Raw genomic sequence first — 13,604 nt, 5'->3', positions numbered from 1 at the left:
CCCGTTCTCGGGACCCTTTGTGGAAATTAGACAAAAACTGCAAAAGATGCTGCGAATTTGTAATCCTTGAGGAATTTTTCACTTATCCCCCAAGGGGACAAGTCCTTCAACTGACAGGGACGACTGTATGGGTGGCTAGAAAAGGACGGACAGCATCAGAGAGAAAGAGACAGCGACTGGTAGCTAAGTTACATATTTAAGTTTTACTTTCCTTTACTTTGTTTGTTGTTTTATGATTATTATTTTTACGCATTTTCCCGACTTCAGTTTCCATTTATGCAACTACGCCTGCGACAGATAAGTTATTTGAGTTTTTGAGTTGCTCCAGGATCTGGCCAAAAACAGGACGAGCCGAGTGGGAGGACGAACGAATTTGTAAAATTCCAATTAAGAATCTTTGGTTTACTTTGTAAGTTGACTCTCAACTTATTTAGACACTACACAACGACACACACACAGCACACTCACACATGTAAAGTAATACCCAAGGAGCGTGGCGAGTGCGAGGGGGACGGGGCGAGTAAGTGGAGCTGGGAAATCCTAACACACACTTAAGCGAAACAAAGAGGACACAAGACAACGGACAAGCAACAACAGAGAATAAATAAAAGCAAAACAAACTCGCTCGCTCACACACTCGAACAGTCGAGGTCGCATTTATAGGACTTTGCTAAAATATCACTATATTGAAAGGTCTTATTTGCATATTACTTATATTGAAAATAAATGTAAATTTTGACGGCTGGCAAAAAAAACTATTTAATGCATTATTGTTGTATTAGACATATATTAGAGATATTATACTTATATTTTTTCAGAGCAGAAATTCTGTCACAGAATTTTTCCTACCATTTAATCAGTAAGATCTCGATTTTGTTTAGTCATTTAAGTTCATAATTATTTCTAGATACCTTTTAATTTAAAAATTTAACCACATTTTCTGTAAGCTCAAGCTACGAAAATTGGTTCTTAATTTTCATTATTTATTTCAAATATTTGAAAAATAGTTCCTAAAATAATAATATATTGAAAAGACTCAAACATTTAATTGAATAATATATTTGTATGTTGTTTAAAACTATCTAACTAATTAAACTATATAAATGTTAATAAAGTTTTTTATTTCTTTATTTCCAGACTCAGCCACTATAATTTTGGCAGCCTTTGCAGCACACACTCACTCACCAACACACACGCATAGTGAAATCCTAGAAGGGCGAGCGGCGGACGGCTCTCATGTCCTGCTCCACTCGTCCTTGCTCTAATGGACGAATAAATTGCTCGTGAATGAAATGAGAGTACCCTGCCCGCTTTGCTTCTTCCTGCCTCCTTTCGCCCCGCCCCCCCACGCCCCTCGCCTTGCGTGTGGGCGTGGCTGGAGACGACAACGCACTCATACGCAAAGCTAAGTAAACAGACAAACAACAAACTGGCAAACAGACTGACAAACAAACAAACAAACAAACGGAGAAACGGATGCCCGAGACACAAAACTAAAACTAAAAGCGACATCCAAAACTAGGGAAGAAATTGCTCTCGAAAATCTTATTTTTTTTGACCCGGAATGGGGGCAATATTGGTGATAAAATAAAATACGAGACGCGGGCCAAGACGATGACAGCATCGAGACAAGGATACGGATACCGATTGTCCGGGTCCTATCTGTCCCTCGGATTCCGGGACCCAACAATTTATAATTTAGCTAATATACCCCAAGACACAAAAGGGTTCTAATCGCTTGTAAATGGTACATGGAAGAGGTTATTTTATGGGGCTCACGAAGGTACCGACGACCATATGTGTGGGTGGTTTAGTAAAATGTGGTGCAAAAGTTACCTTACGGAATATATTTACCAAAGAGAATGCTAAACAAACATACTTTCGGGGTCGATACCCTATCCAACTTCAAACTAAGGGATTTATGGTGATTTAAATTATGAATATTCTACTGTTTTTACATATTCTATAGTATACTGTAAAGATATTTTTATCTTAAACATTTAATAAATACTTAAAAGAATATAAATAGCATAGAATATATAAAAACATATACAAAAGCATAGTTTTGTTAAAACTATAATTTGGAAACAAAATTTGCACACATTTAAATTTAAATTGGTAACGATTTCCAAATATATTTTTTTGTTCTCTTCTCTAAAATGTATTCTAACAGGACACTTTCTTTGTTGAACGCAATTATTAAATGTTATGTCCATAACATTTTTATTTGCCTAATAAATCTTGATAGCTAAGCGAACATTTCGAATAGGTTTTTTAAAATATCTGCAAAGCTATAAAAACATAATTTATATATTCTAATCTAACACTTAGAGAAATATATTTTATATTTTTACTAACCGATTCTAATCCTAAATGGCATCATAAACATAAAAACTAATCAAAAGATATGTTTATTTATGGACTTAATTAATTTGTATGCACACTCATGCAAATGAATGTTCGAGTCATCTCAATCATTTAGTTTTAAAATAAAATTGTCTGTATTAAGAGACAAGTACGTAAGCCGGAGTAAGATTGCTTTCATCGTCTTATCTTCTTTAAATATTAAAATTCTCTCATTTCTTTGACTTCGGATTGATATTGCTTGTTGTTCTACCATCACTTTTAAAGAGCACTGCAAGGCATTGGCTTGCCATTTTTTCCTCCAGAAGCTGGTGGCCCCTTTATTCGCATTGTCCCTACTGCCACAGCCAGACTTTGAGTCCGACGCTCTTAACTCCCAACTGCCGGCCCTTTAACCCCTTGATGCCCCCTGTTGCCCCCTTTTGCAGCAAGAACAACCGATAGCAGCCGGAGACAGACACATGGCCATCGAGTATGTAGGTCAGGCGAGTGTTCGGGGCTTTTATGAATTGCCAGCAGCTGACTTGACTTGATGGCAGCAGATTTTGGTTTTCATTTTGCAGCCAAAAAGCCAAAGCCAAGACGACTAAAAATCAATAACTGTCCGCAAGGACACCGAAGCGGGCGCCAAAGTTGGGACTCGGGTGGGTGGTGGCGCTGATAAAACTGCGACAAAAAGATTTCAAATTAAGCGACAGGACGCGAAGGAAAACAAAACGAAACTGATATCGAACACGGAGAGGCGAAATTTGAAGGAAGCAGTAGACAAGTCGAGCAATAAAGCAATTAGCAACCGACAAGGGAGATAATACAACTAATTAAAAGTAAAAGTTATGCGTCAGCGAATGAGATTTTTATTGAGAACACAAAAGGACCTTGGGCGGCGAGGGGGCGTGGCAGCTGATATATAGCCTCCCCGGGTGGGAGTATTAAAATGTTGTTAACCCAACAACCGCACCCCACCTTTATCTCGGCCTAAATTATGAGGTTATAATTCACAATTAAGCAAACGCAAGCATAAAACATAAGCACATGACATAATTATGCTCAGCTCTTTCGGATTTATACGTAGTGTGCCGAAACTAAGGCAAAATTGTGAGAATGGCACAAGGATCTTGGGAAATAGTGACACCCCCACTTTTGTTTTGCCGCATTGTGACCTCATCAGATTGCCGAGCTCGGCAGGAGATTCAAATCAAATTAATGAATGACTTTTGCACCTTCGAGTAAAGAAGACAGGAGTGGACAAGGTTATTTGAGTGGTATTTTGAAGTAGACCGAAATAATTAAGTGACATTGGCATGGAGGACGGGTATTTTCCGGAGTTTCGGAGACACTCTATAAAATAGTTTAGTTTCTGGTCGGCAGAAGTAGTTTCTTTAATAATATTTCGAGGCTTCAGTTTAGTGATGATTAGGTTATTTTTAAAATTTGTTGGACTTGTTCAACTAAAATGTAGTTCCCAACTAGCCGCAATTAATTGCGTAATTGCAGAACTTAGCTGAAGAGATTGTTCAGTGGTAATTGTAATTTTTCCACCGCCCTCATGCTTTTGGGTTTTGTTCTGTTTATTTGCGTATGAGACCCAGTTTTGTTTGACTTAATTTGTGTCACCCAAATATTGCACTTAATTTTGTATTTCTATGCTGATAAAATAAAAAGCTTTTAATTTCGGCAATTTATTAATGAGCTTTTGCCATAGAAATTGCATTAATTTATTCGCTATCTCTTGTTCGTATGTGTTTGTCCCTGCGTGTGTGTTATTATTTATTGCTAAAATGCATTAAAATTGGGACACGCTGTGGGAGGGCAGATTATTTATTTGGTTGCTGTTGCCTGCCATTAACTGACAAATTTTCACTAATTGCATTGCATTAATAAACTGAAGTAAAGCAAACACAAACAACGTAAAAATCAACTGGCAAAAAATACACGTCCATGCCCGTTAATTATTGCCGATGATGGAAAATACCGTCTAATGGCAACTGCAATGCCAAAAGCGATTGCGTTCGAGGAATGCAGGGACGACAAATCAAAGGAATACCGATTCATCTGCGTGTGTCTGCGTATGCCATAAATATGAATCAACGCCATGCCACACCCCCTTTATAGCGCCGACCCACCGCCCCCCGGCAGGCATTATAATTTAAATGGACTTTGGAAAAAGCAATTATATGAAATTAAATTTTGTGTGTGTGTCTCTTAATCCCGCACTGAGCTGCTTGCATAGTTCACGTTGTCCTGTTGCGAGGAGCACACCAACCAGGCCAAAATGGGTGTGGTCAGGACCCCTGCCCCTATCCTGTATCCTGTTTCCTGTATCCCCTTTCCATCCACTCAACGTAAAAGTGCGTGCCATCACCTCGACAGACAGGAAGGATAAAAGGGAACGGGTGCCGAGTACACGGTGAAAGGCGTGGAAGTGGGGATAACATTGCGTATTGCGTGTGGCTGCACAGGAAAAAAAAGTCACTGAAAAATAGGTTCCATTTCTCTTAAGATCTGTGAACAAATATATCCCTCCATTTTGATATTTGTCAATGTTGAAACAAAAAAGGAATGTACAATTTTAATAGAATATAAATTTAGAAAAAATTTAATATAGTAAGCTTTTGCGATTATAAACTATTCGATTACCCCATATAGCTTATACATTTTATAGATTTTCTAGAGATTTCCTTTACCTGTTGGCTTTTAACTTTTTACTGTAATTTGACCAATTTCTACAAAAATTAACTGTATAATTTCCTTTAACAACAGCTTTTAATGGTATTTTAAAAAAAATTGTGAAACCTTTTTATTTGCAATTTCAAAGTATATGAGTTGATTTCTCGCAATGAGTCTTGGTGTTTCCGGACTTTTCTCGCTGTGCAGGTGTGTGTTTGTTGAACAGTTTTCATATGAATATGAATTGCTTGCGGTTGCATCAAGTGGCACGCGAAATGCACTCAAAGTGCATTCAAACACACTCGCCACAGAGACACAAAAGCGATTCGTAGACAGAGAGCAGACTTCATTTGCGAGAGGATATAGTTATCGGGGGTTTATTATTATTATAGCACTGATGACCATCTCATGCACTTATATGATTTATTATGAGAACTACCGTAGACAAAAGAATACCCTTGAATGCATTTTATAGTTAACAAATCGAAAGCCCAAGATTGAAAATGGTTGAACAACGAATTAAACCATTTTAAGTATTTGGTATGTTGTGAAAATAAAACACCAATTATTTAAGTTAAAAAAATTCAATTCAAAACAAAACTTCACGTTTATTTCTCGGTTGGTTGGCCAAATGTGCATTCCCAAATTAAATATTTAATTCTATCCCAATTCCCACCACGGAAAGAAAACGCTTGTGAGGATTTCAATTTTTGAAATAAATTTGTTTATTATTGTTGCTTGACTTCATATTGTTTTGTTTCTTTTTAAACTCCATTGAGTCTATTTTTCGCCTCTCTTCTTTCACTTGTTCAGTTAGTTTTGCGATTATTTAAAATAAATTTCCACTTACATACTAAATAATGGGCCATGTCTGTATTGAACAAAAATTGTCAAATGAGAAATATATTTCACATATTTTTTCTGCCGCAGTATAATATTTTGTATATATTTATGTATACATAGAAATCGACATTAATTTGCATAAGTGGCATTTAGGAACACAAAAATCTTATAAAGTATTTTATCAATATTTATCGGTATTCTGTCACTTTTTCTGCTTGTCCAACATCGTTGCATTTGTGTTTTGTGAGTGATCGGGATTGAAATGTATTAAAAAATGAGTAAACGTGATTGGAAATGCTTAAACTTTAAAATGTAATATTTCGTTTTTCATCTTGTGAATGTTATAAAATGGAGATTTAAAATTGGGTTTAATTGGTTTTAAGTGAAATTGTATTTTAAATGGCAATTTATTACCATTTTATGTTCTTGCTTATTTAAATTTAGCTAAAACTTTTGCGAGTAACTTTTTCTTCATTTTGGTTTTGCAGGGGATTTTTGACAGTCTCTGTACACAACTTAGACTAAACTAAAATTTTAATGCATCCTTTGTGGTGCTTGTTCAGCTTCGTAGTTAATAATTATAATGCTTATTGAGTATTTATTAGTAGTATCTCAATTGTTGTAGGCCTTTCGCTTTGCTGTTGATTTTGTGTTTTTAATTTTTTAATAAATTCATCTGGGATCAATTTTTTTGTATTTAGTTCATGAAACTTCTGTTTTATTGTATACATTTATATAAGTATTTATATATGTACATTTCGCAGTCAGACATGCGAAAACATTATTTATTCATGTATGTTTTATTTGTTGTTTGCATAATAAAAAATATGTAAAATAATAATACAGCTTCCATCCCGATTATTGCCGCTGTTTCTGCTCCCTTTTCAATCATACATTGCTGTTGTTCTTATTTGCTCTTTTGTTATTTTAATGGCATGCCATTAAATAATTTCATTAAATGCTTTGTATGAGCGACGAACAACATGTCAGCAAAAAGCCTGAAAGTATGCTCAATTGATTGTTTGTTTTGTTTTATTTTCCTTTTTCTGACAGTTTCTTTAACCAATTGGTGTGGAACGAGTAATAACATTCAAATAAAAAATGTGTACGCATTAATATCAAACATACTTTTGAAATTACCATCAAGTGCAAATCGAGGAAGGAAACAAGGATTTCGTATCGTTGGATAAAATGGTATTTTCAAAAAGACTATCGTTTATAGTTACTGATAATTAATTAAAAAAGTCGATCCAATGAGCTAAAAACGAATAGTTCGATATAAAAAAATGTTTGCGTTTCGATGTTGATTAAAGAGAAATATACAAAAAGGAAAATGTAGAAAAAAATGTTTAATTTGAAAAGGAAATAATGGAAAAGTCGTTGTAAATTGTAATTGCTTTCCAGACAGTCCTATAAATCGCTAGTCCAGCCTACTTTTTTTGCGGAATAATACTGGTGTTATTTAAATGAAAAAATGCGAAACCATTAAGCCCGAAACTGCACTGCGTTTTATTCATATTTTCCGATCGGGTTTCGTTTGGAAGCTTAATTGTTATCAACGGCAGCTTCATCGGGCGGTCGGCTCATCATTATCGCATTTCCAGGCAGAAATATGTGAGAGAGTGGGTATGATTTACTATAATTTTATTTTCAATTCGTTGAGTGTCAGCTATTAATATTATTATTACGCGTATATATTTTCTCCGTGTATGTGTGTTTTCATCGCAGTTATTATTACGACTTTTTATTGTTTTCTGCATTTTTCACGTGTTCTGTGGGTGCGTATTTTTGCTCGGTTCCTGTCCTCTTACATGTTTACCAATGGCATTGTTTGATGTTTATCGTACAATTTCCTTACATGCTAATTAATTTTCCTGGCTATCTGATGGCGGAGGTGGTGAGGGGTGGGGAAGAGTCTGGGAAAGTGGAAAATGATTGGGATACTTTTCATGAATTTTTGTTTCTCATACATTTTATTTTATTTTTATTCAACATGGTTGTTCTTATATCTGTGGTAGCTATGTAAATTTAAATAAATTAAAGATTTATGTTCTATTTATAATTATGTACAGGCCCTTATATAAAAACCGCTTTGTGACTCTTTTTACAATGGTTAAATTATTGAAATCTCATTTTAAGGTATAGTTTTCATCTCCTCTGGCTCTATTTACAGGGATATAAATTTTAATTTATTTAAAGAACTAAAAGTATCAGTCTGTTTGAACCATCCCAAAAAGTATGCTAACTGCCTGCCTCTCTATATATATATTTTTTAATTTATAGTTTATGTTTAGTTTAGAGTTTTCGTTTAAGTTTTATAAATTCACTGGTTGCGCAGTCTGTCTCCTGCTGTTTTTATGTTTTTAAGTTTTTGTTTCCTTAACCCCCTCACTTAACCCCGTTACGCCCACAGGTTCTTCTGCTGGTCCTGATCCTCGTCCTCGTCGTCGTCGTTCAGGCTCAGGTTGGACTCGTAGTGGGTCAGTTCCGGCTGGCGACTGTTGTTGCTGCTGCTGCTCATGGTGACGCTGCTCTGGGTGCCGCTCTCCAGCAGGTTCACCCCGATGCCACCGCCCCCTCCGCAGCTGCAGAGCAGGTCCTCGTCGCCGATGCAGTTGCAGGACTTTTTGCAGTTGTACGAGGCGCCTCCCGGGGGCACAAAGTTCGAGCTGAAGCTGGAGGGCAGTCCCGCGGCGGCGCCCTTCGCCTGCGGCCTCTTGCCGGTGCCCAGATTGACGCACTCGCAGTTGGCGTTGCCGCGGATCTGCTGCTTGGCGTAGTCCACGCTGTCGTAGGCCGGAGCGGCACTTGGTAGGTAGCTGGGCACCGCGTACTCGTGCTGGCTCCTCCGGTTCGCCGCCTGGTGGGCGTGGTGGCCGTGGTGCTGGTGCTCCAGGGTCTTGGCCATGCCCACGGCACTCAAGTCGCGCTGCTGCTTCTTGCTCAGCTGGTTCATGGTGTTGAACTTGCAGGCCGCCGCCGCCGCCGAGGCAGAAGTGGGAATGGGCTTGTACCCCCGACCTGCCGTGGCGCCGCACTCGTTGATGGTGGCGTAGTTGTTGCTGCCGCAGTCCGCGTAGCGGGCAGTGGGTGGCGGTATCACCCCACCGTTGCCGTTGGCCTGATACTCATGGCTGGTGGCGTACATGTTTACCGCGGGAGTGCGCGCCGACAGACACCCGGAAACGACCCGCTTGTTGTTGTTGCCCCGACCATTCGGCAGGGGCAGGGCCAGGCGCAGCTTCTGCCAGAACTTCTTGTCGTCCCACTCGATGCAGGTGCTCGTCCGCAGGTAGTGACGCATGTCCATGTCGATGTCCCGCTGGGGCAGGTCCCCGTACAGGATGAACACCACCCGCTTCCTGCGCTTCACCAGCTCGTGCAGGGCGCTCTTGTACTCGAAGCGACTCCACTCGTTGTACAGGAAGTTCTTGGACAGCACCAGCACGAACTGCTTGGCGCTCTCGGCGGCCTCTATCAGGGCGTCCGTGATGTAGGCATTGATGTTCACGTCCCGGTAGTGCAGGCACAGCCTGTACCCGATGTCGTTCTCCAGGGCCTGGGCCAGGATCTGGTTCACGAAGTGCTCGTCCTGCAGGCTGTAGGCGAAGTAGGCGTCGTTGGGCCGCTCCTTGTCCAGCTGGTCGACGAACCGCGGCGACTTGTAGCAGAAGTTCATCAGGCAGTTGGTGGAGTGGGCCCACATCTTCAGCTCGTGGCGGTAGCAGAACAGCCCGAAGATCAGGCCGAAGAAGGCCACGAAGGCGCAGGTGGCCACCAGGAGCAGGGGCAGCAGTCCCTCGATCTCGTTGGTGTGCATGTAGTGGGCCACGCCATCCCGCAGGGTGCACTTGGTGCCGTTCTTCTCCCTCAGCACACTGGTGGCATTGTTGTAGATGCAGCTCACTCTGGAGGCGTCCACGATCTTTTCCGAGCTCTGGCCCAGGTAGTTCCTGAACCGCGCCAGGTAGCCGCACTCGCAGCTCCACTGGTTGTCGGCCAGGCTGATCTCCACCAGGTAGGGATTGGCACTCAGCTGCCAGACCTCGAAGTGCATCAGGCGATTGCCATCCAGGCGCAGGACCTCCAGTTTCCTCAGCATCTGGAAACTGCCGTTGGCAATGCTGGCTATCTTGTTGGACTGCAGGTACAGCTCCCTCAGATTCTCCAGGTTGTGGAACTCGTTGCCCTCCAGACTGACTATGTGGTTGTCCTCCAGGTGCAGGATCAACAGGCGCTTGAGCCCACTGAAGGTGGTGTTGTATATGTGGGCCACGTTCGAGTTGTTGGCATACAGAACGGCCAGGTTCTTGCGACCCAGGAACGAGTGCCCCGCCAGTTCCACAAAGTTGTTGCCATCGATGTACAGCTCGGTGGTGTCCATGGGCACTCGTCTGGGCATCTCGGAGTAGGCAGCTCCGGAGCACTCCACGATGTTGGTGGACCAGGTCTGGTCGTGGAAGCAGGTGCAGTTGGTGGGGCAGGTCATCTCGCAGTCGCAGGCATCGAACTCACAGCAATGGCAAACGGCGAAGCAGTGGGTCTTGTAGGTGCACAAAAAGTGCTTGGGTTCGGCCTCGATCAGGGGAATGTAGGCCCTTTCCCTGTTGTTCAGCAACTTGCAGTAAATGGTCTCCAGATCCATTATCCTGGGATATTGCCGCGAAGTTATGTGGTTAATCTTCTGCAGCCAGTCGATGTTGCAGTCGCAGGTGAAGGGGTTTCCTCCGATGTAGAACTCCGGCAGGGCCCGATGTTCCCAGACTGGCAGAATCCTCAAGGACTTAATATCCAGTGTGGTTATCTGATTGGCATACAGATCCACCCGCGTCAGATTAGTCTTGTGCATAAAGGTATCCGGATCCACAGTGGTTATCAGGTTGTCGTTCAGGAACAGCAGTTCTATCGAGTTCGGTATAGAACTGGGTCCAATGCGCTGCAGTTGATTGAAACTGACGTCCAGAGTTTGCAGTTTCAGTTCGGCATCCAAGTTAAACCTATTGGACAGAGAGCCCAGGCGGTTTTTGTGGAGATCCAGCCATTGCAAGGTGGATGGAACATGGCCATAATCAAAGGACTCCAGTCGGTTATCAGAGATATTCAGCCACAAAAGAGAAGGCATATTGCTGAACAGTCCATTGATGTCACTCAGCTCATTGCCATCCAATCGAACAGCTTGGATGCTGGAGGTCATCTCAAAGGCTCCTGGTTCCACGACTGCAATGCGATTTCTGGCCAGATTCAGGATTTGCAGACTGGGCAGATCCCTGAAAGTATGCATCGTGATATTCTCCAGATAGTTGCCAATCAAGCGGAGACCGTAGAGATTTCCCAGACCCTTGAAGGCACTGTCCTCCATCACGGTAATCATGTTCTCGCCCAGATCCACGGTCCTCAGATGCCGCATGTTTCTCAGGGCCAGCGGAACCGTCTTTAGCTGGTTGCCATTCAAATTGAGGTCCTGCAGGGCACTGCAGTTGCGGAAGGCGTCCGGATGCACGCCAATCAGGGCATTATTGTCCAGCGAAAGGAGCGACAGCACATACAGCCCGTTCAGAGCATATGCATCCAGATACTTCAGCTTGTTGTGCGACAGAAGCAGTGTGTGGAGATTGTTCATGGGGGCAAAAGTGTCGGCTGCTATATTCTCCAGCTGATTGTGACGCAAATTCAGGATCTGCAGGGTGTACAAATCGCTGAAGATCTCCGGTTCCAGTTTGGTCAGCTTATTGTGCGACAAGTTGAGCAGGACCAAACGAATCAGACCCACAAAGGTGTTCTTATCGATCCAAGTGGAGGTTATCTGGTTCATGGAGAGGTCCAGGGCCTGCAGTTGATCCAGATTGGAGAATAGTTGCGGATTCAGCACACTTATCGAGTTGTTTTGCAGGTAGACCTCTTGGATAATCTTCGCCTGCTCGGCAAAGAGTTCTGTGGGCAGGGCCACGATTTTATTAGAACTCAGGTTCAGAATCTGCAGGTTCTTCAGTCCACTGAGCGCCTTGTCGGCTATCATGGAGATGCCATTGTTATTGACCGACAGGACACGCAGCCTCCTCAAAGTGCCGAAACCATTGGCTGGCAGGACCACGAAATCGTTGTGGCTCACATCTAGGTACTCCAGATCCAGGGAACAGCTGGTGCTGGAGCTGCTGCCCCTCTTGGCCGATTCGGTTGTGGATGAGGACTCGGTGGAGGCACTTGGTGGCTCCTTGCTGCGGTCCCTGAAACCGAGCTCGTTCACGTCCTGCAGGCGGTTCTCACTCATATTCAGGGCAGACAGCTCGGACAGAGTGCAGAATATGTTGTCCGGCAGGGACCAGATGTTATTCGAGCTGAGGTCCAGTCTCTCCAGCCTGCGGGTGACCAGGAAGGCATCCGCCTCGATCTCGAAGTTCAGGGCGGGCCACAGGATGTTGTGGGTCCGCAGAGTGAGGTTCCTCAGCTGTTCGAGGCCATCGAGGACCTGGCGACCCAGTCGCCCCAGCTTGCAGTACTGGATGGACAGCTGCTGGAGCCTGGCCAAGTGGGCGAAGGACTGTGCCTCCAGGCGACTTTTGGCCATGATCTCGTCGTTGCACAGGATGTGCAGGGCCACCGTGTGCTCGGCGGGGATCACACTGAAGTTGGTGGTGTCGAACTCGCTGTTCACGGTCCGCAGGTTGCAGGTTAAGGCTATCTCCGGCTGGTCCAGCCCAGCGGCTGGCATGAAGTGGCAGTCGTCGGGGGCGTCGTACAGCGATGGGTCACCACCCCCGCCCGCGGTCAAAGGTCGCAGCGTTCTCGCCGGGGTCGGGGGCTGCATCAGCTGCGAGTTGGAGACCCCGGCCTCGCCCATTATCGCATTCGAGTGCGATATCTGCTGGTGCTTGCTGGACAGCGACTCCGTGGTGTGCTGCTGATCCTGGGCCAGGACAACGGGCAGTACGAGTAGCATGTAGTAGATCATTTTGGTTTTTATTCGGCGAGGCACCAGAAATAGGTTGTGGGGGGAAAAAGGAGTTGCACGGGGATTGTGGGAGAAACGAAAAGAAAATCAATTCCACTGGCTGGCCAAAGAAAAGTCTGCGCACATATTTTCGGCTTCTGTGCTCCCTCTACTTCAAGCCAGATTTTCTTTATATCGCACCGATTCTTTAGTTAATTATGCTCTCCGTGTTTTCCGCTTCTCTCTTAAACCCGGCACATTTTCTAGCACTTTGTGAGGTGTCTTGCATGGATTTGATATTTAAATTTCTTCAATTCGTATTCGCTTTTAAATATTTTCTTTTCAAAACTTTTTCGCTTTCGAAGGTTTTTTATTACACGTCGCGCTTGTAGGAACCTTTGATGAATTTTAATTTAGCTGCGGGCGCGAATTCTATTATCACTTTTTTGGTTTTTGGTTGAACCCACTTTTTTCTGGGCCCGTGTGCATGTGTGTGTGTGTGTGTGTTTGGGACTCGATTGTGGTGCAGCGTCGATATTTTCCGGTTCGTAATGTAACGCGCACGTTGGCTGGTTTTCGACTGACTGCCGCAACGTGCGCAACTTCTCTTTTAAATAGAGAGTCGGCCACGAACTCGAAACCCCGACAGTCCGAAAAGCCGAACTCGAGCCGAGGTGGGCTGGAAAAGGAAGACGAAGAGAGCCGACAGGCTCTGCACAGGCGGGAAATTCTCGGCTGACTCTGGGAGCATGACGAAAGGGAAATTCGCTCTGCCTCAGCGGATGCTGGAAAATGTTTTTCT

The 13,604-nt window shown here is 43.3% G+C and overlaps 1 protein-coding gene across 1 annotated transcript; it reads right to left on the bottom strand.

Moving 5' to 3' along the window:
* Window positions 1-5,774: 5,774 nt before the first annotated feature.
* Window positions 5,775-13,375, bottom strand: LOC108037613 (toll-like receptor 6). Its single transcript, XM_017114228.2, has one exon. The coding sequence runs from the start codon at window positions 12,821-12,823 to the stop codon at window positions 8,276-8,278; it is 4,548 nt and encodes a 1,515-aa protein (XP_016969717.1). The 5' UTR covers window positions 12,824-13,375; the 3' UTR covers window positions 5,775-8,275.
* Window positions 13,376-13,604: the final 229 nt, after the last annotated feature.

Source organism: Drosophila rhopaloa, unplaced genomic scaffold (assembly GCF_018152115.1).
Source record: "Drosophila rhopaloa isolate 14029-0021.01 unplaced genomic scaffold, ASM1815211v1 contig_47, whole genome shotgun sequence".
NCBI classification, from domain to species: domain Eukaryota; kingdom Metazoa; phylum Arthropoda; class Insecta; order Diptera; family Drosophilidae; genus Drosophila; species Drosophila rhopaloa.
Note: the sequence above shows the minus strand (reverse complement) of the source record. Positions and strands in the feature narration are given on the sequence as shown.